At 47.8% G+C, this 27,599-nt stretch overlaps 2 protein-coding genes and 1 non-coding gene across 5 annotated transcripts; all 3 read left to right on the top strand.

The window, feature by feature from the left end:
- The first annotated feature begins 1,082 nt into the window (after positions 1 to 1,082).
- On the top strand, positions 1,083 to 20,494 carry Efcab12 (EF-hand calcium binding domain 12). The gene is made up of 9 exons (XM_051203745.1): positions 1,083 to 1,725; positions 6,594 to 7,048; positions 8,012 to 8,197; positions 11,057 to 11,213; positions 14,159 to 14,355; positions 15,221 to 15,434; positions 16,430 to 16,586; positions 18,509 to 18,565; positions 20,042 to 20,494. Exons 1-9 carry the CDS (start codon positions 1,371 to 1,373, stop codon positions 20,298 to 20,300), a joined length of 2,037 nt encoding a protein of 678 aa, XP_051059702.1. The 5' UTR covers positions 1,083 to 1,370; the 3' UTR covers positions 20,301 to 20,494.
- A 1,959-nt stretch (positions 20,495 to 22,453) lies between these two features.
- On the top strand, positions 22,454 to 26,291 carry Rpl32 (ribosomal protein L32). 3 transcript variants are annotated; one of them, XM_051203722.1, is made up of 4 exons: positions 22,454 to 22,559; positions 23,383 to 23,483; positions 24,546 to 24,727; positions 26,101 to 26,291. In XM_051203722.1, the coding sequence occupies exons 2-4, from the start codon at positions 23,388 to 23,390 to the stop codon at positions 26,228 to 26,230; spliced, it is 408 nt and encodes a 135-aa protein (XP_051059679.1). In that variant the 5' UTR covers positions 22,454 to 22,559; positions 23,383 to 23,387; the 3' UTR covers positions 26,231 to 26,291. The 3 variants fall into 3 exon arrangements, with proteins under 3 accessions (XP_051059679.1, XP_051059680.1, XP_051059681.1); XM_051203723.1 differs by having other exon boundaries at positions 22,520 to 22,642; XM_051203724.1 differs by lacking the exon at positions 22,454 to 22,559 and adding an exon at positions 23,232 to 23,250.
- Positions 23,172 to 23,311, top strand: LOC127236263 (small nucleolar RNA SNORA7). Its single transcript, XR_007835763.1, has one exon. It is a non-coding gene; the product is annotated as a small nucleolar RNA SNORA7 (small nucleolar RNA).
- Positions 26,292 to 27,599: the final 1,308 nt, after the last annotated feature.

The following is a 27,599-nucleotide window of genomic DNA, read 5'->3' as shown; positions in this document are numbered from 1 at the left end:
TAGGGTCAGAGATGTAGTTTAACAGTGGTGTTTGCCTGGCATGCACAAGGCCTAGGGCTCAGTGCCCAGCAGTACAAAATAACTGTTTGAGATGAGACAGGATCTCTATAGACCAGGCTGACCTCCAATTTAGAGATCTTCCTGTGTACCACCATACCTGGCCACTTAAAACAAAATTTCAAGTGTTCGATTAAGTCGTTTTTGTTTTTGTTTTTAGCACATATGCAGAGCTGTGCAGTCACTATTGCTAGCTAATTCCAGGACATTCCCATCACCCAACAGGAAACCCCATTCTAGTAACAGTTAATCATCATATCCCTCCCTCTCCCCCGTGGTCACCAGGAGCTGACTGTATGTCTGTAGACTTGCCTGTTCTGGTCATTTTATATAAACAGAACCCTACAGTGTGAGGTCTCTGAATCTGGCTCCTTTCATTAACTGGAGTCCTTATAGTATGTGTCAGTGTTTCATGTGTCTTTGCATGCACACTCCATATTTCACGCTTTGGTGGACATTTCAAAGGGTTATTATGAGGACTGGTTCTCGGGTCTGTTTCTGGTTTTGATATTTAAAGATAGGTTCTCACTGTGTATCTCTGGCTGGCCTGGGACTCATCATGTAACACAAGCTGGCCTCAAACTTATGCCTGTCCTCCTGCCTGTCTCTGGGCAGTGGGATATAAGTGTGTGCCACCTTAACTGTGATTCCAAACCTTTGCACCCAATTAAAGTCCCAAATATGTCTTTTATTTGACTTTGACCGCCTAGCGTTCTCACAGCCCAAGGGAATATAGCACACTTTTCGAATGAGAAAAGTGAAGATGGGGAGATCTGCCAGAAAACAACAAAATAGGGGGACTTTTCACTTCATATTCAGAAGTCACAAGAAGGTGTGGCTACCTTACAGGAGGGGCTATCACTTAGCCAGCCTGGGGCTAAGTGACACTCCCAGTTTCCGGGTTTTCGCCTGCCTTCGAGGGCTTCAAGCACGTGGAAGCTCTCAGCCAATCAGTTCAGAGCATCTGTAGTTATGGCAACGGGACTTACTCGCTCAGCAAGTTCTGTTACCTTTTGCAAAACTTGATTTGCAACAAACCTCTAAGCCTGGTGTCTGCTCCATAGCGCCGTCTACAGGAACCCGCTGGCTTCCAGCGGCAGAGCCATTGGGAGAGGGCAGTGTAGGCTAGAAGCCTCATTGTGCCGTCTCAGCTCTGTGAGAAGGGTTGCCAGGAGTTCCAGAAGATCACAAACTCTTCCAGGATTCCCATGCCCGGACTTAGCTCGAGGAGCAAGCAGGCTGAGTCTCCTAGCTTGGAATCAGAGCCGAAGCTCTTGCGCCTGGGACCCTGAATATTTCTGGGTTGGGCAACAATGCGTCCTATATTGAAGAAGAGATCTGGACAAGTCGGCTGTCTGTCCCCAGGAAAGTTCTCAACAAAGGGCTGCAATATGAAAGGTGGAGGACACAGACAAAGGAAAAGAGATATGGAACCGGCGGGCCTGCAGACCAAAGCCCCTGACGAGCCTCCTCCCTACCCATCTAATGTTTCACAGAGTAATGCCGATTCCCCCCACCACCCTTCCCAGGCATACAGTAAGAGTCTAGCAGAAACCCTGGCCAAATACATCGGGAAGTCAAAGAGAAGAGCCAGGCTGTGGGAGCTCCAGAAAGCCGATGCGAAAGGGATCAGTGGGGTGACATTCAGCTTGATACCCACATACTTTGGTAAGTGAGGGTACTTTCCATGGAGATGGTTAGGTGATACTGGAACCAGGGGACACATATCTTAGTTGGTGGACACCTAAGACCCTGTCAACTATTGGAGTGAGATGTTTGCAGAGTAGCGAGATGCATGGCAGTGCTGGGATGAGGGTCCTTAGCCCAGAGGTGGGTGGGGATAAAAACCAGCAGCCCTGTGTAAAGTGTTGATGCTTAGGAATGTGTTGATGCTTACTTAGGAATGAGCAGGACAACAGGAACCTAGGATGGTGGCAGAAAGGGAGGCAGCAGCTGAGAGGTATGAATCATTAAAGGAAAATGAGTGTTTTCTAAGACCAATTGGGACCCTCAGGCAGGTGATCCTGGGAAATACATTTGGGTCAGTGAATGGAGTCTTTTCTAGCACTCTGGGTTCACAATGAAGTTCTTTGTGTCCCTGGGAATGGACAAACAGAGCAAAGTGACAGCCATTGGTGTCAGAGAGCACCCTTGTCCTGGGCATGAGCTGGAACTCAGCACCTTCCCTTCCAATTCCACCATCTCTTCTGAAGCCAAGATGGCAGCCTCAGCCTGTCACAGCATGGGACCACCTCCTGTGGATGGTCACAGCCCTGAAGAGCACTAGAAAGAAGTGAGAATGGGTGGTGAGCAGGCCACTGATGGCTAGGATGATCCCTGTTGTCTTAGTTACTTACTGTTGTATTGCTGGGAAGCTCTTCAAGGCAGCTCTTAGAAAAATCAGTGTTTAATGGGGGCTGGCTTACAGTTTCAGAGGCTTAGTCCTTTATCATGGCAGGGAGCATGGTGGTAGGCTTTAGTGGTGCTGGAAAAATAGTTTAAAAGGCTACACCCTGATTCATAAGCAGGGAGACCAAATGTGGTGTGGGCTTTTAAAACCTCAATGCCACCCAGAAGTGGTAGTGTGTGACTTGAATCCCAGCCCTCCTTCCAGAATGAGGAGTCTCCCAGTTTCAGTGGGTACCCCCAAGAACTCAATGGCCTGTCCAGTTGATGCAATACACAAGAGGCTTTAATGAACAGGAAACGTTTGTGCAAACGGGCTCCCTCAGCATGCAGGCTAGAGAGAAGTGTCATTCTCCAGGCACAGCCGTTTTTAAAGGCAAAACCCACAAGCTTAGGGAGGGGGTATGACCCTCTGTCCATTGAGTACTGACCCTTTGAGGCCAGATGGTCTTGCTGTTAGGGTCAGCAGACCTTAGGGCCTCAGGGTGTGCTAATTAATCTTGTCTGGGCAAACTGGAGTTGCAGCTATCTCTTGTTTCTTAAGGACCCTATTTACCACCTGCTGACTCACTGAAAGAAGGGGCAATGTGATTTCTTGGTATCCTGCTATTTTAGGGCCAGTGGTTAGCAATTCCAATTATTTGGTCTTCATTTCATTTCTTTGCTAGTTTAAGTCTTTCACTATAAATTCGAGGTCAACCTGATCTACAGAGCTAGTTCCAGGATAGGTAGGGCCACACAAAGAAACCCTGTCTCAAAAGAAAACAAAAACCTCCAGTGACACATTTCCTCCAACAAGCTTGTAATCCTTTCAAACAGTTCTCAAATATGTGATCCTATGAGGGCCATTCTTATTCAAACCACCCTTACTGTGGATCACAGGAGGGGAAGCCTCAAGGAACACCATGCCCTTTGGAGCACACACCAACTGGGTACATGGAACCCAAGGGCCAGGCAAGGAGCAAGGAGACATGACTGAGCAGAAAGGAAAAGTGTAGACAAGGGGACAAGGTGGGTAAGAAATCACAAGGGAGGAAGAAGAGGGACAAAGAGCTTTAGGCCATGGCAGGAAGTGTGCTCACCCAACAAGCACTAAGAAACAGCCTTGATGATGAAAGCTTGTCATCCCAGAATTTGGGAAAGTGCATCCTGGCCAAACCATGCTGTGGTGAGACTAAATTTGGGATATGTAGGGAACCCAGGAGAGTGGGAAAGAAACTGGGAAGACGTCGAGGGATGATGATGCCTCAGCTAGTAAAAAGTAAGTTAGAGACACTTAGGTACAGGAGTGGGGGGGGACAGTATGTGTGTGAGCTGGGCTGCCTGTGTAGTGAGCCAGTTGGATCTGTTGGTACAAATACAGGTGAGGGGCCAGTGAGGTTGCGCTGTGTCCAGTCTCTGGCACAACCCATTTAGAAATGAAAGTCTTGAGATAGGAGGACCAAATGACAGCTGGATAATAGCAAATAGCTAAGAGCTTGGCTCTGAGGTCTTGAAAGATGTTTCTGTGGTTCTTGCAGGGGACCCAAGTTCAGTTTCCAGTTCCCAGCTCACAACCAGTTATAACTCCAGTCCTAGGAATTCCAACACCTTCTGGCCTCTGCTGGCCCTGCACACATGTGGTGCATATACATACATTCACATAAAACATTCATACACACAAGTTAAAAAGAAATCCTAAAACTGTTGTGCCCAAATTCTGAACCCCCAAATCACCAAGAGACCCATTCTGATGCAAAAGCAAAATGTCTTTTATTACTTAATGAGTTAACTGTGTTAACTTGGTTTCTCTGCCTGTCCAATACAGTGGATGATGGGGGATGTCATTCTGTATATTTCTCATACTGGTTAATGAATAAAGCACTGTTGGCCAATAGGAAAGCTAGACAGGAGGGACTAGGAGACAAGGAGGAAAGAGGAAGGAGGAAGGAGAGTCAAGATGGAGAGACCGGGGAGACCAGATGCCTGCCCCACTCCCCGGTAAGGAAACCACGTGGAAATACATAGAAATGGGTTAATAATTAAGACAGTGCTAGCCGATAAGAAACAAGTAACTGGCCAACAGAATTGTATCTAATACAGAGTCTCGGTGTGTTAATTGGGGCTGGCGCAGCGGCGGTGGGACAAGACCAGTGGTGGCAGCGGCGGTGGGACAAGACCAGTGGTGGCAGACGGAAAAACCGTACTCCCTACAGTGGTTGGCACCAAGATGGACACAGAGGGACAGAGAGGCAGGGGATTTATTGGGGTGAGCAAGGGGAATGTCTAGGGAGTCCACTACAGTCTCAGGATTAGTGCACTTCCAGGCTTGGATGACCTGCCTGTGTTGATTGGTCAACTGGTTGCTACGGCCTACATGCCCTCCCAGGGCGATTGCTATGATCTGCAAGCACATCCAGAGCATGCCAGCTAACTTCTGATTGGTTCCTTGCCACATGGGTATCTGACTTCCTAGTGACTGGTGTTGTTCTTTTGCTGCAGCTTATGCCTAAGAAACACAAACACGAGACTCCTCACCCACGTGGAGTTTATTGAGAGAGGAGAGAGAAAGAGGGGGTAGCTGGTGGCCAACCGAAAGCAGGAGAGAGAGAGAACAGAGAGAGAGCAAAGAAGCACAGAGAGGCAGAGAGAGGGAAGCACTTGGCGGGCTTGCTTGTGCATGCGTAACCGAGTCCTCTGGCTGCCAGGTAAAGCTGACATAGGGATGACATGGCCATGAGCGTCCCGCCCATCGTTGGGGCAGGGGGTCAGCTGGCTGCTAGTTCCTAACAACTGGGGCTAGTCTGGCAAGGTCAGAAGGCTGGAAACTCAGCAACTTTTGCTGAGTCAGAGGCCTACTACATCTTGCATCTTGCTGGATCTTTTTTTTTTTTTTTTTTTTTTTTTTTTCTGACAAGCTGTGACTGTTTATTAACTGACCAGATTACAAAAATACCATGGGCAACACCTTAATACCTTAGTTCATCTATCTAATAAGCCTGTTTATCTGGTCTTCTCTGTTGCCAGCATCTCCATCTTCTACAAAATGAGTTGTCTTTTTCTTCATTCCACCTCATGGAGAAGATAATTTGAAGGGCCACAGGAAGTTATTCACTTCCTTTAAGCATTTTCCAACTGTATAGATCTCATGGATTAGGTCCTCCATGCAGATAATGCTGTATTTACCAAGAGATCAAGCAATCAAGGAATTGTCTTAGTGATTTTGCCATAGCCATGCTTGTAGATGAGTTCGTTTACTGACTTCAGGTTGGGGTACCCCCATGCAATGTATGGTTCCACAATCAGCATGTTAATTGAAGCCCTGTTGAGCTTAACAAAGGTGCCATTGAAGATCTAACTAAGACAGAACAGCTGCAATACCTTGTGGACCTTTGGGCTTACACCATTGATACCTCGGATTCAGATGGCAAATGCTAGCTTGGGTTCTGCAGGCACGTAGAAGTTTCTAGCTTTCCTTGCCATCCTAGCCATCTGAATCTCCGTCCAGTACATCTGCCTGTATTCCTTGTGATAGTGCTTTGCCTTTTCATGTGTAAGCTTCCTCTGTGCCCACCTGCCATGTCATTACAAGTTGGGGACTGAGGAATGTAGCTAAGTGACACAGTACTTCTCTACCAAGCACCAGGCCCTGGGTTCACATCTTAGCATAATGAAGAAGAGAACTTATATGTAGTGAATGTAGATGTGTGTATGTATATAACAGTACACTTATGTACAAAGCAACTCTAATAAACTCCTCCATTGCCTGATAAATTAGGTATCCATTATCCCCATCTTACAGAAGAAAGGGAGATACAGAAGATTGAGCAGGAAGCAAGCCAGCACTCAGACCCAAGCTCTCTGGAGCAAAGCCTTTGCTCCCACCAGAGGGCGCTGTGGTGTCTAGTGTGGAGCACATGCAGAGTGCAGTAGGAGTTGGAGACTGTGGGAAGCTCTTGGCTTTGTGCCTTCTGTTGCCATACAGGTCACATTAGCTAACATCTTTTTCTTCACCATCATGATGCAGTGATGAGAGCCAGGCAGGGACCAGGCGCCCTGATATACAGCCAGCCCCGCAACGTTCCCCCTTCCCTGGCTCCTGTTATTACTCTTCCGAAAAGGAACTCACCTTGTAACCCTCTTCTCCCAAGGGGCCTTCCCGTCTTACACTTCCATAGATGATGACATGGATGAAGCCACCAGCAAGGGTCCTGTCTTCAATCCTGAGCGGGTCACTGCCCACTGCTTCAGGCACTTGAAAAAGAAAGACTTCCACCTGCCACAGAGCCGCAGGCGAATCATCATTGTATCTGGGACAAAGGACCAGGTGCCAGCCCACCCGGCGATGCCCGCTAAAGCTCCCCCTCCACCCATACCTAGCTTCAAAACTCTAGATATTGGAGACCTTCAAGAGCCACCAGTGGACAGGAAGGTCTGGCTGAGCCAGAGGGCAAAGCTCCGGAGGCAGCTGGAGTCATTTGGTGATGTCAAGACGTGGCTGGAGAATAAGCCCGACATCACACCATCAGAGGCCAAGGTTCTGCTCATGATTCGCCAGGAGAAAAAAGCCCCCAAAGATACCTTCACTTCAACCAGGACAACCAAGGTGAGAAGCCCTGATGAGCACAAGATGCTGAAGTCTTCAGGGGTATTTTGACATTCTGTTTCCTTGGATTAGACAGGACAAGATGGTTTGTCCCTTTTTTTCCAGAGGAGCAAAAGCAGTTTCCCCAAGGAAGATGTATGAGTTATCTATTGCTGCATAACAAATACCCCAGAGGGACTTAAAGGAAAAAAAAAATACTTAGTATTGCATACAGCTGTGTCTGTGACTCAGGAATCTGGGTGCCATCTAGCTGGGAGGCTTTGTCTCCATATCATGAGTCTAACTGGAGTCTAACCTCTGACTCGACCAGTGCAGGAAGACAAACTGTCTTCCAAGCCTGTACAAACAGCTATTGACCAGAGGTTTTATTGCCTCCCTCAGGGACCTCCCAGAGGCTGCAGACAAGTTCTCACAATAAGGTTAGCTGCCTTCCAGAACAGAGAGGGAGGAAGAAGTCATAGTACTGTTATGCCCAAGGCTCTGGTCTTGCTATTCCACAATGTCAGAATGAGCCACTGAGGACTGCCTGCACCATGGGGATGGAAAAGGAATTCCATCTTGGCAAGAGGACAGTCTGAGAACACAGAGGTGTGCTTTAAAAGCACCTCAGCTGGGGCACACTAATGGATGGTCTTAAACCTGTGCTTGTGAGCTAGTTTGGGGATCACAACTGTGAGGTAAGGGTGAGGAAGAGGAGCATATTGTGATGACATCACCTACCTTGAGTCATAGTTTGTACCTTGAGAATTAAATTCAGTCACCCATACTCAATAAGCCTATGAAAGCAGTCTAATTAATAATAATAAAGAACAGTTACAGGAGATTTATTCAATGTAAACAGGGACAAAGACATACAATTCACCCTCCTTCCAGTCCTTCTTTGGGTTCTGAAGTGAGATTAAAGTTTAACTAGAGGGCTAGGGATGTGCACATCTAAGCAGTCCATACTCTTTCCTCTTCCAGGCCAAAGCTCCCAGACCTATCCGTCAACCTCTACCCCAGCTGCGATTGCCCAAGCCCTCTATCTTGGCGGACTTGTACTCCTACCTGCGTAGCCGAAAGATCAAGATCCTGGACGTATTTAGCAAGGTAGAGCGGGGTGAGAACCAGCGCATCACCAGGGAGGAATTCATCATGGCTCTGAAGACAGTAAGTACAAGTACAAGCTTCTCCACGGGGCCTGGGGTGTGCCCTACCTCTGGAGGCTCTGAGGTTCTGAGGGGCAGACACAGGGGTTCACACTACCAGCCTTATATTTGCAGAGCCATGATGGGAAACATGGCACAACCCACAGTCAGATCATAGTCTTAAAAGCCACCTTTGCATCAGGCTAACTTGGAGAGATGGCTCTTGGGGAGGACCCAGGTTCAGTTTCAAGCACCCACATGGCAGCTAACAACTACCTGTAACTCCAGTCCCAGAGGATCCGATGCACTCTTCTGGCTTCCATGTGCCCTGCATGCACATGGTGTACAAATATACAAAAATGCAAGCGAAACATCCATATGCATACACAAGACAAACAACAAAACCCTCTACCATTCACTGGGGTGCAGCTCAGTGATAGAATCTGTGTTTAGCATGTACAAGGCCTATCATTACATCACTAGTGCCAAGCAAAAGCCAATGCCATACCTGATGCTAAAGAGAGATGGCTCAGTGGTTAAAGCATTTGTTCTTCCAGAGGACAGAGGTCAATTCCAAACACCCACATCAGGTGACCCACAACTACCTTTAACTCTAGGAACCTCTTCTGATGCTTTCTCCCTTCAGGGCGGGTCTTGCCACTTGAATTGAGCTAAATCAAGAGGTATGCCCAGAGGCTACCTTAGTCTAAATCACCCCTCCCAAGCGCTGGTATTAAAGGTGTTGTCCATCACTGGCCATCTCCCAGTTTTTGCTTTTGATTATGTGTATGTGTGTGTTTGTGCTGGTGCCTGCAGAAGCCAAAAGAGGACTTCAGATCCTTGGAGCTGAAGTTACAGATGATTGTGAGCAGCCAGATGCTGGCATCAGGAAGCAAACCCAAATCCTCTGCAAGAACAGCATACAGGGGCCAGAGAGATGGCTCACAGGCTATGAGCACTGGCTGCTCTTCCGGAGGTCTTGAGTTCAATTCCCAGCAACCACATGGTGGCTCACAACCATCTGTAATGAGATCTGGTCCCCTTTTCTGGCGTGCAGGCATACATGCAGGCAGAACACTATATACGTAATAATTGAATAATTTTTTTTTTAAAGAACAGCATACATTCTTAATTGCCTCGCTACTTCTCTAGCCCCCCCCCCCATCAGTCTCTCCAGCTGGGGCTTGAACTCAGCACCTTGCACATACTAGTAAACTTTTACAGTTTCAATTAACCAATTTTCAAACATTTTTATGAAATATATGAACAACATCCAAGACATTTTAAAAAAGTAAATGTCTTCAACTACCAAAAAAAAGTTTAAATATTAAATCTTGGGCCAGGAGAGATAGATTAGCAGTTAAGACCATTTGCTGCTCTTGCAGAAGACTGTGATTTGGTTCCCAGTCTCAACACTGCACAATCCTCTGTAACTCCAGTTCCAGGGTATCTGATCTGATACCCTTATTGGACCTCTTTGGACACTAGGCAGGCATATGGTGCACTTACATACAGGCAAAACACTTTATACATAAAATAATTTTTTCTGAGACAGGGCTCTTTGTAATAGCCCTGGCTGTACTGGAACTTACTCTGTAGCCTAGGCTGGCCTCAAACTGTCTCTGCCTCCCTAGTGCTAAAATTAAATGTGTGAACCACCACACTAGGCTAATCTTTTTTAAATGTTTAAATATGAAATCCTTTAGCACTAGGACAGTTCTGAGCTGGACCAAGGACAGTTCAACAATGACTATTGTCTAAAGGGAATGAAGAGACAATTATACTCACAATTGTTTCCTTTCTGAACACTGTTTCTAGGAAGCACTGTGTACCTCCAAAGTTGTCTGTTGTCCTTTGTGTTAGTCATGGTTCTCTAGAGAAACAAAACTGATAGAAGTATTTCTGCATGTATGGTGTCTATTAGAGCAGTTATAGGTTATGGCCAAACTATTCCAACAGTCTCCTGATGGAAGGTTCAAGAACCCATTGGTTGTTCAGTTAACAAGGCTGGGTGTCACAGCTGGACTTCAGTATGTGCCAGAATCCCAAAGGAAGAAGTAGGCTCTAATGCCAGTGGAGGAATGGGATTGCCAGAGAGAGTGAAGGAATGCAGGCAAAGAGAGCAAGCTTCCATCTTCCATGTCCTTTATATAGGCTGCCAGCAGGTGTGGTCCAAATTAAAGGTGGATCTCACTGCAAAAGGTCTGTGGTTATCTTTCCACTTCAAGTGATTTAATTAAGAAAAATTTCTCACAGGTGTATCCAGCCACTTGGGGTTTAATTAATTCCAGATGTAGTCAAGTTGACAACCAAGAATAGTCTTTGATCCCAGCACTCGGGAAGCAGAGGCAGGCGGATCTCTGTGAGTTCGAGGCCAGCCTGGTCTACAGAGCTAGTTCCAGGACAGGTTCCAAAGCTACAGAAAGAAGTCCTGTCTCAAAAAAATCAAAAAAAAAAAAAAAAAAAAAAAAAAAAAAAAAAAAAAAAAAAAAAAGAAAAAGGGGAAAGAAAGGAAGGAAGGAAGGAAAGAAGAAAGAAAGAAAGAAAGCAAAAAAGGTGTATAGATTTCTTCAGTTGGGGCCAGCATACTTGTTCCGCATGGAGAATATATGGCTTTCTTTCTATCCAATATGCTAATAAACTGAAAAAGACTTTGTAAAGATGTATCTGGCCTGGGTTTTAAAGGAGGGATAGGAGTTTTTCAGGCAGAAGTAGGAAACTGCCTGGGCAAAAGCAAGGTGTGATTAATTGCAGAGTACATTTGGGAACCTGGCAAGGGCTCTGCACTCCTGTGACAGCAAGGAGTTGGCGGGTTGAGCAGGTTGGCCAAGCCTATTGGTTAGGGTGAGGTAGACCTCAGGAAGTTCTTGTGCCTCCTCAGATTGGAGTTCCTCTGAAGAACCAGGAGCTGGAGGACATAATCATCTACCTTGGCTCTCTCGGGAAGCAGAACGCCATCACCACCGATGCCCTGGCCAGCACTTACAAGCAGTGGTCACTGGCCCAGCAGAGAAGCACCCTGCCCACTGCCAAAGAGTGTGCGTGCCCTCTCTGCTCTAAGTCAGGCTGGCTCTCCCAAGCATTTACATCCTCAAGTGGCACCTCCTTCTCTGGCTTGTAATAGGTTTGCCAAGCTCTGGAGTTTCCAGACACAGAGGTCAATGGGGAAGCAGATATTTTCTCAAGGGCCCAGTTGCCCTTTTGTCTATTCAAAGATGAAGTTCAGCTTCTGTCCTTAGATGGACATAAGTGATTGATTTAAAACAAAACTGAGGACTAGGAATGTGGAGCAGTTGGCAGAGTGCTTGTCTAGCATCTTCAAAGCCCTGGATTCTGTCCCGGCACTGCATACACCAGGCATGGTGGTGCACATCCACAGTTCTAACACTCAGGGTAGAGGTGGGAGGGTCAGAAGTTCAAGGTCATCATTGGCTATGCAGAGAGTTTGAGGTCAGTGTGGGATACAGGAGACTTTATCTGAAAAGGAAAAAAAAAAAAAAAAAGGAAAGGTTAACTAAAATAGCTTGCTCACAAACTGAATGGAGTTAGTTGGTTTGGGTGGTTTTCTGTCATCATGGATGTTGTAAGTAGGGATGCTGTACATTTCACATTTACCCTCGTGTGCTTGTGGGCTACATCTGCCCCAAAGCAGCAAGCGACAAACTAGGACTCTCTAATGTATAGGCTATGAATTTATAGCACACACCTGTATCTTCTGTCTGTTTTGAGACAAGGTCTCTCTACATAGCTCTGACTGGCCTGCGACTCACTTTGTAGACCAAGCTGGCCTCGAACTCACATCTGCCTGCCTCTGCCTCCTAAGCACCAGGATATGGGTATATGACACCATGCCTGATTTTTATAAGGTGCTGGTATTGAACTCAGGGCTCTGTGCACTAGGCAAGCACTCTACAAACAGGTCAATGCCCCTTAACTCCCCCCTTTTTAAATTTTTTTTTTGTGGGGAGAACCACAGACAACTGCAATGCTCCTTATCCCAGCATCCAGCTCCCTTTCAAAGAGATCAACATCATCATTTATTTAGGTGGAATGGGTCTCCCTCTGCCCCTCTCCACCAGACTGGTAGGAAATTAATCTCAGACACATTTTAGGGAGGGGTGGGGTTCTGTCCCTTTAAGATGAAATAAAGCCATGAGGGGGAGCAGTTGGAGGGTCTTCCTTGCAGGGGGTGCCAAGCTGAAGCAAGGTTTCTAGAGTTGGGGTGAATGGCCACACCAAGGGTATGCAGTGTCCTCTCTGCTGTGCCCTTCGGTGGCTCCTGCATAGTGCAAATGCCCCAGTTCTAGCTCTCAGGCTTCCTTTCTGAGGCTGTCCTGTGGACACACTGGCCTCCAACCCCACCCCCACTCCCAGGAAACCCACAGCTTCGATGACCCAGGACCAGCATCATCTCAGGGTTGCATTTCCCCACTCTGCTCTTCCCAAAGTCTTATGAATGCCCAGAGCTGCTGGGATCACACAGCTGGCTGGAGTCACTACAGCACAATGTTTAGGAATACTAGCTGTAGTCAAAGGATTTCAATACACCAGGCTGTGGTGGCACACGCCTTTAATCTCAGCACTCAGGAGGCAAAGACAGGCAGAGTTCTGTGAGCTCGAGGCCAGCCTCGTCTACAGAGCTAGTCCCAGGCCAGCCAAAACTGTCTTGAAAAAATTTTTTTTCAATACACATACATCCTTCCCACCCCACTTTAAAAAAAAAAAAAACACCGCCAACAACAAAAACAAACAAACAAAAAAGGAAACAAAACCCTATCTTGACTTGAAGACAGACATCATGTATTGACTGGTGCCATTTCAGCATTGTCAGAACTCCTTGCTCCTGGGAATTGGCAGTGGGTAAGACAGGTGGACTTGGGGGAGGGTCTCTCAGTTTGTCTAAAGGAACAAGTTTCTGGGCACCTGAACTCAGAAAAGGAAGAGCCTGCATCTCCAGGGCACCAGTTGGCTGGTTGGATTTGCACAGCACAGTTTATCCTGCCTATCTGGAGGTTAGGGTTGCTATGCCTGGTTTCCATGGAGGAAGCAGAAGTCCACAGAGGCTGAGCTTCTTGTCTGGAATGTCAGGAAGAAATGAGGCCAAGATTTCACCCAGCATGAGGCTGCCACCAGGACCATGGCAGGGTGTCAGAGTCCTTCCATTGGTCACCATTTTGGAAGTATCTCCAAAATGCTAGCCCACTTGTAGGAACTGGGAGACTGCAATGGATTAGTCCAAGCTCTGCACCATCAGCTCACACACGGTAAGGTGATGTCCACAGAAATGGATGCCTTGGAGACAACTGAGGGAGTACCAGCATGGCAGTCAGGCAAAGCCCCTGAGCTATAGCTGTCGCTCTGCCCCCGAGTGACTGGTGCACGGCCAGTTCTGTAAAGGGCATCTAAGGCAGGCGGAACTGCCAAGGGAAAACTTTTGGAGTACAGGAGGTGAGAAGGGCACCGGTAATGGTGCAGTATGAGGGACGGCAGCTGAAACAGATTCCCACAGGTCCTTGCAGTCCAGGAAAAGAAGTCTGTTTTTAGAGTGTGTTCCCTGGAAAGGCAGGATTTGGACTTGATTTTGTTTACATGTTTTTGGTTTTGGAGAGAGGTTTTTCCCTGTGTCACAGTCCTAGCTGTCCCAGAACTCACTTTGTAGACCAAGCTGGCCTTGAACTCACAGAGATCCACCTGCCTCTGCTTTCCAGAGTGCTGGGATTAAAGTCGTGTGCCACCATGCCTATTTGCCACTTGGGAGAACAAGGTGACAGAGAATGAGGAAGAGCAGGTTAGGGGTGTGGGGTATGCAGAAAGGAGACTTCATAGCAATGGAGGGGACAAATTCACAGTGCCCCTCAGACGGGCACTGGCTGGACATATGGGAAGGGGGCAGAAAACCATGTTGGCATCTGCTCAATGGCATCGGGTTGAGGTCCACAGCTGAATACCCTCCTAACCCTTCCATCTTTCCTTCCAATTTTAGATTACAGTTTGACCAGGAAGAAAGCTTCACTGAAGCATACCGCACAAAAGCAGCAGGCTGTCCCAGCCCCCAAGCCTCCCAAGATGGACCTGCTGACGGTGCCTGAGGTTGATACAAAGATGGAGGGGCGGCCCATGACAGAGGAAGACATGGAGGATGTGGGCAAGCGGTACCGAGAGAGGCGGAGGCAACACAAGGTACCTCTTCATTAGCATAGACTCGGGGCTGGGCAGGCCAGGGCTCAAGACTTCCCCTCAGCCCTTGTCTGTCATCTGTGCAGTAAGCAGCTGAGTGTGTGAAACACCTCTGTAATCCCAGTACCCAGGAGGAGACCAGCCTGGGCTACATAGAAAGATCCTATTGTTTAGAAAGAAAGAAAGAAAGACAGAGAGAGAGAGAGAGAGAGAGAGAGAGAGAGAGAGAGAGAGAGAGGGAGGAAGGAAGGAAGGGGAAAAAAGAAAAGAAATCTAAATGGGATACATGCCTTTAATCCCAATACTTGGGAGGCTGAGGTGGGCAAATCTTTGTGAGTCTGAGGTCAACCTGGTCTACACAGTGAATTCCAGGCCAGTTAGAGCTACATATTGAGATTCTGTCTCAAAAAAAAAAAAAAAAAAAAAAAAAAAAGGAAAAAGGAAAAAGGAAAAAGCAGCCAGTGACAGCGGTTGACACTTCTCTCTGCACTGGCCATGTAGCTTCTACCTCAGGACTACACACAAGCGGTTAACCCTGGTTTAGAGTCCCCTGCAGCCAAAGACTCACGCCATTTTTCAACAGGACACCTGTGAGGCACTTACTGCTACCGTGCCTTCTTACAGCCATTACAGCCACATGGGCGCATCCGTTACGAGGCTGTATTCTCAGGACTCAGGTGCCAAGTGCTCAGAGCCTCTGAGAGGTAACCTTGACCTCTCAGCTGCTGCCTTTGGAACCTGAACTGCAGTCTCACTATGCACTATTCTCCATGGGGCCCCCTCCAAGGAAGGAGGGAGGTGCTATTCTGCCTTCCAGCTAGACGAATGTCCCAAAGACAAGATGGAGCATCCTGTGTTCTCCCTACAGCTCTGTCTCCCCTCCATCCAATATGTGGAGAGCTGCCGGCTGGTTCGATCTGGGACAAAGGCCTTTGATGATCACTGCCTGCCATCCACCATTTCTGGGGAGATGGAGGAGCTGGTTAATGAGGCCCGCAAGAATAACTTCCTGGTCTACCTGCAGTGCTGGGAACTCTGCGAGTCCTATGGTCTCCCACTGACTGAGGACATCCTCATGAGAGGTAGGGGCTTGCTTCAAGGGGGAGCCTGGGGCCTCAGCCACAGCTAATGTGGAGTTGGCCTGGCACTGGCTTCCCCATACATGCGCCCAGCCAAGCCACTGTGGCCTTTGGTGGGAATCCTGGGAAGGAGGTGGGAAGGCAGATAGTCTGACTGCTAGGTGGGACTCCTAGGGCACAGGCTCTAAGATACATGGGCTCCTTAGGTGAGATGGGGGGAGGGGCCGGGTTCTAGAGCTCTGCCTCCACACACTTGTACCCACCTACCCACACACACACATATGAACACATGTACACACACACACACACACACACACACACACACACACACACACACGTAAGACAAATTCAAAACAAGGCTGGGCAGGTGGTAGTGGCACACGCCATTAATCCTAGCACTCAGGAGGCAGAGGCAGGTGAATCTCTGAGAGTATGAGGCCAGCCTGGTCTACAGAGCGAATTTCAGGATAGTCAAAATGACACACAAAAACCATATCTTTAAAGAAAAAAAATTAAGTAGTTTTTGTATCAAGTAATCAAGTACACACACGCTCAAACACACACACACACACACTCTCACACACTCAAACACATACATTCATGCAAGAACACACAGGCTCAATTAACCTATGAAGTCTGGATTCGTACTCTCCCTCTCCACCTCCCCACAGAGAATTAATAAATAAATAAATAGATGGAATTTTACAAAGTTGAGAGCCAGTGAGATGGCTCAGTGGATAAAGGCACTTGCAGCCAAGCCTCATGACCTAAGTTCAATACCCAGAACCCACATTAATGTGGAGGGAGCGGACTCCACAACGTTGTCTTCTAGACGCCACATATGCACTTTGCTACTCTACTTGCCAAGCCATCTGATAGCTCAGAAAAAAAAAAAATACTCTTTTAAATACAAGTGTGGATTTTTTAAATTGTTCCCATGTGACCCTAAAGTAGGCAACTTTGGCTAATGGACCTGCTGTCTTCTTTGCTGCCCACAGCACTACTGTACCCAGGAGACAAGATAATTACTCTGAAAGAAGAAGTCCGCCCGATCCGGCAGCCTGGAGGCTATTATGTAGACGAAAAGATTATCTATAGCCTGACTGGATTTGGGATCAATGGCTTCCACAAGCTTGGGATGATGACGAGAAACAAGCTGAGTTTCAGACTGTCCCTTCAGCTGCTGGAGCCAGGACACTGGCATGCATGTGGCATCATGTTGTACCAGTATCTGTGTCCCTACCTAGTCAGTTACTTCTGACTAGCCAGTCCCAAATGTCACCCTTAATGCATAATTTCGGGTCACACAGATACCCTCCTGACCTCAGGCTTATACAGTCATAAGGCCAGTGGAAAAGATCCAAAAGGGTATTATCTTACCCTGCAGCAAAAGCTGGGGGACTCTGCAAAGGACAGAGACTAACTCCTTCCCTGTACTGCCACTCCAACAAGCGACAGCTTCACATCCCCTGGGAAAACAAAATGCTGCCCTGACCCTTAGACTAGCCTGAGTCCTCTGAAAGTAGCCTCCTTTAAGTGACCCAAAGTCAAGTCCCCCTCCACTCCCACCAAGCAGGAGGCAATACTGTGACTAACATTAGTAGTGACTACAGAAGGGAAGATGAGATGGCATCCCTGCAGACAGATGGGGGGAAGGGGTGGCAGAATGCTTGGGGACAGGCTGTAGAGCCACAGGGTGGACATCAGACAGGTTGTCAATAGCCTCAGCGTCTTCGTGTACAAAGTGGATTCGGTACTCCTATCACACACCGAGAGGGTTAGACAAGGGCCACAGTGTGGCTGAGGCTTTATGCTAAACCTGTCCTGGTGTCTAGGCCCACAGCAGTGTGTCTTGCAAACTGCTGAGGCTGGTAGTAGTTAGAGAGCCCCTGAGATGAGCCTTGTAACCTGTGGCTCGCTGTCACCAGTTCCTGAGCCATGAATCGAGGAAGTGGGCGGCTGCCCCGAAAAGAGATTTTTGCTTGTGTTTGACCAGCCACAGGTGTAAAACATAAAGAGGGGGCTGGAAAGATGGCTCAGCTGTTAAGAGTCCTGGCTGCTCTTCCAGAACTCCTGAGTTCAAGTCCCAGAAACCACATGGTGGCTCACAACCCTCTGCAGTGGGATCTGATGCCCTCTTCTGGAATAAAGTTGTACATGCAGATAGAGCACTCATACATAAAATAAATAAATCTTTTTTTGTTTTGTTTTGTTTTTTTGAGACAGGGTTTCTCTCTGTAGATTTAGAGCCTGATCTGGAACTAACTGTGTAGACCAGGCTGGTCTCAAATTCACAGAGATCTGCCTGCCTCTTCCTCCGGAGTGCTGGGATTAAAGGTGTGAGCCACCACCACCAGGCAATAAATAAAATTTTAAAAGGGAGAGAGAAAGGCCCTCTAAATAAAGGAGGGACATTGGCTCTCTCTTACCACTAGGGACTAGATTGTAAAACTCCCGAGGCCAGGCTCTAGGGGTAGAGAGTATATAAGGCCCAGAGTTCAATCCTTTGTATTAAAAGAAAATAACCCAGAGATTCTGAGGCCAGATGTGGGCTTGCAAAGGCATCAGTGCTCAGTTAGTGATGCCTGCTGGACTAAGGTATGGAGGGTGATTCTGTACTATGCTTGTCCCACAAAGCTTGGCCTCTAGAAGACGGAGTGGGAGTTAGGCTTTGGCATCTACAGATTGCTGAACACATTAACTGACTATTTTGGAGGCCTCCCTCCCACAGACTAAGAAAGCCAAGGTTTTCCTCCCTCCACCAATCTGGCTAAGCGCCTTGGTGTATGGAGACATGGCTAGGGCCTCACCACAAAGAAAGATGTTCAGCACTCTGGTCTGAGACCCAGAAATGCACCCTTTAATGCCCCCCTCCCCAAAGCCTACTTTTTTTTTTTCAAGGCAGTTTTTCTCTGTGTAGCCTAGCTGTCCTGGAAATCACTCTGTAGATCAGGTTGGCCTAAAACTCACAGATCCGGCTGCCTCTGCCCCCCAAGTTCTGAGATTAAAGTATATGTGCCATCACTGCCCAGCTCCTGGAGTTTCTCCTAACAATGACTCTCTCTATTCCCTGCTAGGAAAACATCAAAGAAACTCAAGAAAATGCACTTCCAGGAGTTCGAGGAGTTTACTGGGTATGTAGTGGTCCTGTGTGTCTGCTGGAGGGCAGGGGTGAAGATGAGAGAGCTGCCCTCCCCTCCAACTAGAGGTAGCTCTGGGACCCATGCACACTGGACAAGATCCTAGGACTGCTGTGGGACTCCATGCCCAGAGCCTTAAGGGGCAGCAGAAGAGCATTCAGAGAGTGACAGGCATGGCTGCTCTGGGACCTCTTATTAGTGAACTCATCTATATTGTTACCAAAATGCCTGAGTTGCTCTGGACATTCCAATTATAGGAAGGGTTACTGACAGTCCCACATCTGAAGCCAAACCCAGTGAGGCTGGCTCATGAAGCCAGACTCCAGACATGATATCCAAAATGATTCCAGATGGGACTGTCCGTAGCTTAGCAGTTGGGTACTAGCCTAGAGCATGTGAGGCCCTAATTTCTATACCCAACACTGCACAGGCCAGGTGAGGTGAGGGGGTTGGGGGGAAGCAAGCACTCTAGAGCAACAGTTCTCATCTTGTGGGTTGTGACCCTTTAGAGAATCGAATGACTTTTGTTTTTGATTTTCGGAGACAGGGTTTTTCTGTATTGCTTTGGAGGTTGTCCTGGAACTCTCTCTGTAGGCCAGGCTGGCCTTCAACTCACAGAGATCCCTCTTACCTCTGCCTCCAGAGTACTAGGATTAAAGTCGTGAGCCACCAATGCCCAGCTATTCGAACGACTTTTTCACAGGTGTTTCCTAAGAGAAAACACATATTTACATTATGATTCTTTTTTTGTTTTTCTTTATATATATACATATTTATTTTATATAACCAAGTCCATTTAAATGAAAACAAGCATTTATAGACAATATTTGGGAATTTGGGCGTTGTTCTTTCCAAACTACTTTCTGCTGGTAAGGGGCTGTCATGGGGGATTCTAAGAAGATGCAGAAATCCTGGCTGTAGTCTGTAAGGCTGCTTTGTCCAGCTGTTTTGAATGTAGAATCAAAGGCGGTCGGGTTGATCAAACCACATTAGTCTGGAAGGAATCTACAGCTTTTCATTTTCTGTGGAAACAAAAATAGAATTCCTTTTCCCAAGTAACTTGTCCTTGAACTTAAATTTTGGAGTCAAAGCAATTTTTTTTTATTTAATTACATTATGATTCTTAAAGTGGCAAAATTTTAGTTACCAAGTAGCAACGAAAATCACTTTATGATTGGAGGTCACCACAACATGAGGAGGTATATAAAGGGTTGCAGCATTAGGAAGGTTGAGGACCAGTGTTCTAGAGCAAGGACAGTAGACATCTAAGCTTGGGTTTAAGAAGCAGTGACTGAGCCTGAATGTAGCCACTCATTCACTGCGTGATTTTGACCTCTAGACCTCTGGGTCCTCACTGGTGAGGGGACTTGAAGTGTGTAGAGCATGTGACAGCTCATGTGATCTGCTGAGAAGGAGCCCTGCCTGGTCTCTCTGCCACAGCAACCTTCCCTGTGTCCTCCCCTCTTGCAGAAAGCTGAAGGCCAAGAAAATCAGTGGACCCTCATATACCCACCCCAATCACTTCTGGCCTGGTCACCTTCTGGATAAGCTGCGGCTCTTTCTGCCCACTGTGGCCCCGGACAAGAGCCAGGCAATCTTCAGCTTTGTGGAACACAAGCGCCATGTTTACAGTGCTGCCTACCACTCTAAGGACTGGTGGCCCCTGAAAGACTGGGCATACATGATACATGCCTATTATGATGCAAACAAGGTGTACTCCATCACCTAGAGTGGCCTAGGGGCTTCTGGGCCAGAAGACAGTGCAGCCAGGGCCGCACAGCTGCAGGCATGAGATATCAAAGAGCCATACAAAAGAAACAGTCTCAAGTGCCTGGAGGTGTGGATGTGTCCAGGCACATATATGCTGTGTTTGCTACCCTGTCATGACCTATGCCCTTTTGAAATAAACCAGGTTAGAGCTGACCTATAGCCTAGCTGATGTGATTCCTGTTTAAGGACTGAGAAACCGGAAGGTGTGAGTGCATAAGACACTGGTTCCCCAGGACACCTCCCGCAACAGACAGTGTCCTCTGCAAAGCAAAATGAGGTAGCAGCAGTTCTTATCTCCCCATTAGATTGAGGCCCCCCCCCCAATACCTGTGGTCTTCAGAAATCAGAGCCATACTCTCTGGTTCATGGGCCTTCAAGTGATTCAAAGTTCAAATGAAATGTACTCTGTAAGCTGCCATTAGCTGCACTCCCATGGTCCACATACCAGTGGATAGCATTGGATTTCATGTAGCCTGTAGGATAAGCAGTCCTGGGGAAGAGTGGGCATCACAGGCACAGGAGAGCTCCAGTCCTACCCTGCAGCTTGCTAGCTAGCCATCTCAGGCAGGACACTTTACTTCTCTGGGTGTCTATTTCCCTTTACAGACAGTGCATCAAGGCGAGTTGTCAGCATTCCTGCCCTCATCCCATCTCACTTCCTGTTGAGGCAAAACATCCAGTTTAGCATCTGTCCCCATCTCTTGGAACTACTGTCAAGATCAGTGAATCTGCTGTGTTGGAGTAGACTTAAGGTTTTTAATTTTTTTTTTTTTTTAAGATTTATTCTTCCAGGCAGTGGTAACACTTTCCTTTAACCCCAGCATTTAGGAGGCAGAGATAGACAGATGTCTGAGCTCAAGGCCAGTCTGATCTAACAGAATAGAGTTCCAGGACAGCCAGGGCTACACAGAGAAACCCTGTCTCTAAACACAGAAACAACAACAAAAAAGGTTTATTCTATGTGCTTGAGTGTTTTGCCTGCATGTATGTGCCACATGCATGTAGTACCCACAGAAGAGGGCATTGGATCCCCTAGGACTGAAGTTACAAGTTTGTGAGGGAACATATGTGTGCTGGGAACTAAACCTGTGTGCTCTACAAGAGCAGCAAGTGCTCTTAACCACTTAACCAGACCTTAGTTTGAGTTTATATCCTCCTACAATTAGATTTTCACACTGATCTGAAAAACAAAAGCTAAAGAGACCAGGAACAATTTTAAAGTGTCGCAGATGAATGATTGGAGGCGTGGATCTAGGAGCCATGCCTTCCAAATTTACTTCCCATATATAACAAATGAAGGAAAGAACAGAATCATCGTGCACAACTATGACAAGGACATGAAACCCCACGGAGGGGTAGCTATTATAGCCTTGTTTTATTAGTAAGGTTGGCTCTCCATAGCCCTTGTTCCACAGATGCATTCACCGATTCAGCTAACTGAAAAATGAGTATATTTAAAATAAAACTGTATCTGTATTAAGTACACAGACTTTGTGTGTGTGTGCTGTCTCACTATGTACCTCTGGCTGGCCTGGAACTCCCTACAGCTTTGAATTAAATGAGATCCACTTATCTCTGCCTCTCAAATGCTGGGATTAAAAGGCGTGCACCACCACTTGTCATTATTTCTTAAGCAATATATCAATCTAGCATTTATTAATACACTGCCCTAAGTACGTACCATGAGTAGAGGTGATTTAAAACATACGGAAGATGCGGACAGGTTTCGTAGCACTTCATAGTTCAGGGGTTTGAGCAACTGTAGTATAGTCTGATGTTTTGGGACGGTTGCTCAACCAACCCTCTGGGGAACCTGTCAAAGAAGTATCCATTTTGCTACCTCCTAGCCACTAAGAGGCGCACTAGGGAGCGAACAAATATTAAAAACAGATTGGACTTCCACTTAGGGCGGAAGTAGATGCCCACCTTACAGGTCTTAGCTCAAAAAGAAATTCCAAATTTTCCAAATAGTCTCAAGAGAAAGATCCGTCTTTAGTTCGCTCCAAGATGTTAACGTATGCAACAGAACACTAGTACCTTTTTTTTTTTCCAGCATTACTTCTCAGACACGTCTTAGGTTCCTTTGGAGGACCCAGAGCCGGAAGTGCTTCACTTTTGCCTACCAGGACCTGAGGCTCCTTCCCATCATCCCTTGCGTGCTCCCGCCCCTCCCTTCTTCCTCGGCGCTACCTGCGAGGTGGCTGCCATCTCTTTTGCGGTGAGTCTGCATCGCCTGCCATCTGCCTGTCTGTGGGTTCGGCGCGGCCCAGTCGCCGGGTAGGGAGGCCTTAGCATCGCCAGGTGGGGAAGCCTCGGCGTCGAAGTCGCGCTGGCGCCGCAGTGGCGAGCGCGCACGGGCCGGGCCTACTGGCCGCTCGCATTGCTACGGCGTCGGCTCAGGGCCAGGCAGCGGCCAGGGCCGGTTTGCTGCCATGCCGCACGCCGTTTCCCATTCAGTCCCTGGCCTCCGGGCCGCTTGGTAGCGGGGAGGGCCTCCGTTGCTTGCCTTGGAGGTGCCAGGGAGCAGAGGTTCCCGCTAAACATTTGTCCGTTGGGCCTTTAGTGCGTGCCCGACAGAGCAGATTGTCTGTGGAGGCAACAGACATTTGCAGCCTTTCTGTGAGCGCCCCGAAGCGATCCTGGAGGCACACGCTGTCTGGTGTGTAAGGTGTAGGGGGTGATTTTCCCTCTTTGAGGGCGCAAAATTTATAACGTAACGGCCGCTTGGTGGTTGTGGGGCTTTAGTGGGGCGGGATTTGCACCCCCTTGCCCACTAGAATGCCTTGCTTCGGGTTATAGGTCAGCTGCCGCCATTCGTGAGGTGACCTCTGACCTCTTGAGATCGCGTCTGGAGAGTGGCTAGTATTCTTCCAGCTTCGGAAGCAGGAGGGAGAACAAGCCTAGCAGAGGTACCCATTCCATTCCCAGTTTGCTCAGTAGCTGGTGATTGGAAGACACTCTGCAACATCACTCAGGCCTTGGTCAAACAGCTCTCCCCTCTCCCTGGTCCTTCGTTGACGTGGGTCTGCCTCTTTTTATAGGCATCATGGCTGCCCTCCGCCCTCTGGTGAAGCCCAAGATCGTCAAAAAGAGGACCAAGAAGTTCATCCGGCACCAGTCAGATCGATATGTCAAAATTAAGGTGTGGTTATGGGTGGACGTGGGTGCTGGGGTGAAGGTCAGGAGTTGATTCTCCCCATCATGTGGGTCCAGGTGAACAGGCTTGGGTTAGGGTTAGGCTTAGCAGCAGGCACTTACCCTGAGCCATCTCTGCAGCCTAACTGTGGCTTTTAAAGGCGTATTTATTTATGTGCATGTTTTGTGTGTATGGGGGTTTGTCAGCACTTCAGAGTTGAGTGCTGGGAATTGAACGCAGGACCTCTGGAAGAGAAGCCAGTGTGCCACCTCCTCCCCTGTCCCCAAGCTTATGAGTATTGGTATTTTGCCTCCTATATTTGTCAGGCCCTCTGGAAGTGGAGTTGCAGACAGTTGTGAGCTGCCATGTGGGTGCTGGGAGTTGAACTTGGGACCTCTGGAAGTGCAGCAGTGCTCTTAACTGCTGTGCCCAGAGGCCACCAGTTGGCGGGATGGGCAAGTACAGCCAGCATGTGACTGATCCCTCCTCAGGCAGGACCCTGTGTCCCTGTTTTTTGAAAGTCAATCAGAAGTGGAAGGTTATGTTGAAATTCTGATCCAAGTGCTAGGGATGGAGCTCAGGGCTTTATGCATGCCAAGCAAACGTTCTACCACCTGTATTTGAACGGGCAGTAACCTTGTCTTGAGAGCAGCATGCAAACCAATTGTGCTCACAGTCTTGTTTTACTTAGAGCAGTGTGGATCTGAATTTGTTGGGAGAGTCTACACTGAGCCACAGCCTTGTCAGCATCAGCCTTTGGGTTTTGTTGTTGTTTTTATTTGTTTCCCCTGTCAAAAGTGTATAAAGCCGGGTAGTGGTGATAATGCATGCCTTTAATCTTAATCCCAGCACTTGAGAGGCAGGTCTGGTCTACAGAGTTAGTTCTATGACAGCCAGGGCTACATAAACCCCGTATCAAAAACCCAAAAGAAAAGTGTATAAGGAAGTGGGGAGGTATGTGGCCGAGGGCGCCTCCTATATGGCATGTCTCCTTTGAATTTAGCTCTCCTTCCTGCCAAGGAAGAGCTGGCAGTTTGCACAGAGACTAACTTACCTGTGTGTCTTCAGCGAAACTGGCGGAAACCCAGAGGTATTGACAACAGGGTTCGGAGAAGATTCAAGGGCCAGATCCTGATGCCCAACATTGGTTACGGGAGCAACAAAAAAACCAAGCACATGCTGCCTAGCGGCTTCCGGAAGTTTCTGGTTCACAATGTCAAGGAGCTGGAAGTGCTGCTGATGTGCAACAAGTGAGTTGGGTGCTGGCCCGCGGAGGCAGGGGCTAGAGTACACATCTTAGAGGGTGCCTGTGGGGACTGCTCAGTTCCCATGTGTGCTCAAAAGGTTTGAGACCCGAGGCTGGCTGGAGAAGAGGGAGGCCTCCTTTGGTACAGTGGGTATCCTTTGTGGACCTGTCTGGAATGATACTGTGGTGATGTGAGACTGGGAGGGAGTCTGACCTTGGACTCAAGCAATGCTTGGCTCTGTCGTGACTTGGGGACTTGCAGAGTGGTGCCAGTATGTAGGAGCTGAGGTAGAGAAAAGGCTGCAGGCAGAGGAGTTCTGGGGTTTTCTGAACAATTGGAGCAACTTAAACCCCTTGCATCAAAGCCAGGGCCTCTAGGAAATGCCCTTGACAATGGGTCTGGGTAGGTATGCAGATGGGGTAGCAACACAGTTTATTTTTTCTTCCTGGTAAACGGGTTGGGAAGCTGCATTTACTTTTTACCAAGTCAAACAGACTGCAGAGAGTGATTGGAGGTTGGGGGAGTTTATAAAGGTCTGTTCTCTGAGGTGGCTGTAATACAGATGGAGGGAGTCAGCATGGGGAGTTATTGTGTACAGAAGGCAAGCTTGGGGCAGTGTTCTGTCTTTGGGTGCAGTGTTGGTTGGTGCAGTTCTTAAGGATACTTCTCACTTGCCTGATGAGAGCAGCTTGGCATTGTTTATCAAAGCCTGCAAGTGCACCTGCTCACTGCATTGTCTGGGCATTTTCTCCTGTGTAACTGAGAGGCAGAGAATTGGGAAGGCAGTTACAGAAAAACACCAAAAGTAAGTTCCTGGGTGGTGGAGTCCTGGTGGGTGTACAGGTTGTTGATGGATGTGGGTAGCCAGAGACGTGGGCTTCAGGATTGACGGGATAACTCTATCCCCAGATACTTGAGTGTGTAAAGTAAGGGTCTGTCTGGACTTGGTGTTTGCTGTCTGGCTGCTTTCCTTTTGGGAAAAACTGCCTGCTGCTCACATCACTGTGTGACTGCTTCTCAAGTGGGTTTTCATCAGCTGGGGTCTGGGCCTTCATAGTCCCCTCCATTGCTGGGAATGTGCTCATTAGGACAGTCAGCACATGGATAACACAGGTGGTATCTGTTGTTCACTCTGCTTGAACTGTGTCCCTGACAGTGGTTGCACGGGAAGCTTTTAGGCTCCTGTGGAAGAATTCTGGATTAGTCACTCCGGTGTGGGGGGAGAGCCTGTGTCTGGTGTGGGCCTAGTCACTATCATAGACCACTGTGCGAGCATTGGTGCTTTCAGGGCTCATTAAGCCATTTGCCAGGAGTCACTGGCTCCCTGGTGTCCTTTCCTGGCTTGCCCCTCACTCACTGGCATGCTTCTCTTTCAGATCTTATTGTGCTGAGATTGCTCACAACGTTTCCTCCAAGAACCGAAAAGCCATCGTAGAAAGAGCAGCACAGCTGGCCATCAGAATCACCAATCCCAATGCCAGGCTTCGCAGTGAAGAAAATGAGTAGATGGCTGGTGTACGTGTTTTATTTGTGTTTAAATAAAACCACAAAAACTGATATCTTGGTATTTTCTGCCTTTTTGATCAGGAGATTGTTCTTTGCTTCTTAGTGCCCGGTGGGACCTCTTGGGAGGGTTTGTGCATAGGTGAGAGAGGCTCAATGCCATACTGGCCTCAGTTGTCCAGAGGTAGTATGAGGAAGAGAAGGCATTGGAACAGTGTGGGTTTGCAGCATGGAGTGAGGAGTCTGGGGAGAGGCCGGCCTCTGCTTTCATCCTGCCCCAGCTGTTAGCATGTCCTAAGATACAACTCAGGAAGCTTGTTTTGTGGGACAGGGCTCCTGCTTAGCCTTGCTCAGGCCAGTCAGTGTGGTTCTTTGGAGGATTGAAAACTGGCAGGTGTATTTCTGCCACATGAGATGCTACAGGGACAGTGCTGCGCTGCATATCCAAAAATACACTAGTCACCACTTAATCTGGGTTTTGTTTTAAGGCCATGTTCTGTAGCACTGGCTGGTCCTTCAGTCCTCCACTTTTGAGACAATAATAGTTGAATGGTATAGCAGTTGACACTTAGTGACTAGACAGAAATGCATCCCAGCTTCTTTTCTGCTGTTCTCTTTAGAGATGAGACTGTTCTAGATTAGTTAGATCCTATAGATTAAAAATATCTTACAGGTCTGGTCAAAATAGAACTGGGGGCATAACTCAGTTGAATGCCTAGTTTGCATGCAGGCCTCTCTAATCCCTGTAACAGGATGTAATACAAGGACCCAGAGACTGGTATTGGGGTACAAACTTCAAGCTGAAGATCAGAAAAGCAGAGCAGCCTGCCACTACCTCTCAGTGTGGCTGGAAAATGAATGCCCCTCTGAGACCGTTTCTTTCTGTCTTACATACTTCCCTAATGTTGGGATTAAAGGTGTGTGCCTGGCTTTTATGGCATTGTTTTCTGAATTCTCAGTCAAGCTTTAATCATAAATAATATATCACCACCCATCCCCACAAATTGGTGGCATGAACTGATTATTTTAAGGAACTTTTTTTGTTCCCCTTGCAGTAGTGCTGAGATTGAATGTAAGTGTGCATTTAATTTTGTTTTGCCTCCTGTTTAATCTGCCTTGAGAGGGCCTCAGATCCCTCTGGACAAGAGTTGTTGATGCCATGAGTATTGGCCTGCCCTGTTGCTTCTAGATATGGTCTTTTAAATTGCTCATGACCTTGAATTTGTAATCCTGCATCAGCCTCCTTAGCAGCTGGTGACAGGTCTGTGCCATTGGCCCTGGTATTTTCAAGACCAAATCAACCTGGGAACTGTATTGAGTAAACCAGCTCCTGGGGATAAAAATAATGAGGAATCTGGGCGTGGTGGTGCAT

Source organism: Phodopus roborovskii, unplaced genomic scaffold (genome assembly GCF_943737965.1).
Source record: "Phodopus roborovskii unplaced genomic scaffold, PHOROB, whole genome shotgun sequence".
NCBI lineage: Eukaryota > Metazoa > Chordata > Mammalia > Rodentia > Cricetidae > Phodopus > Phodopus roborovskii.
This window is presented reverse-complemented; position numbering and strand designations above follow the sequence as displayed.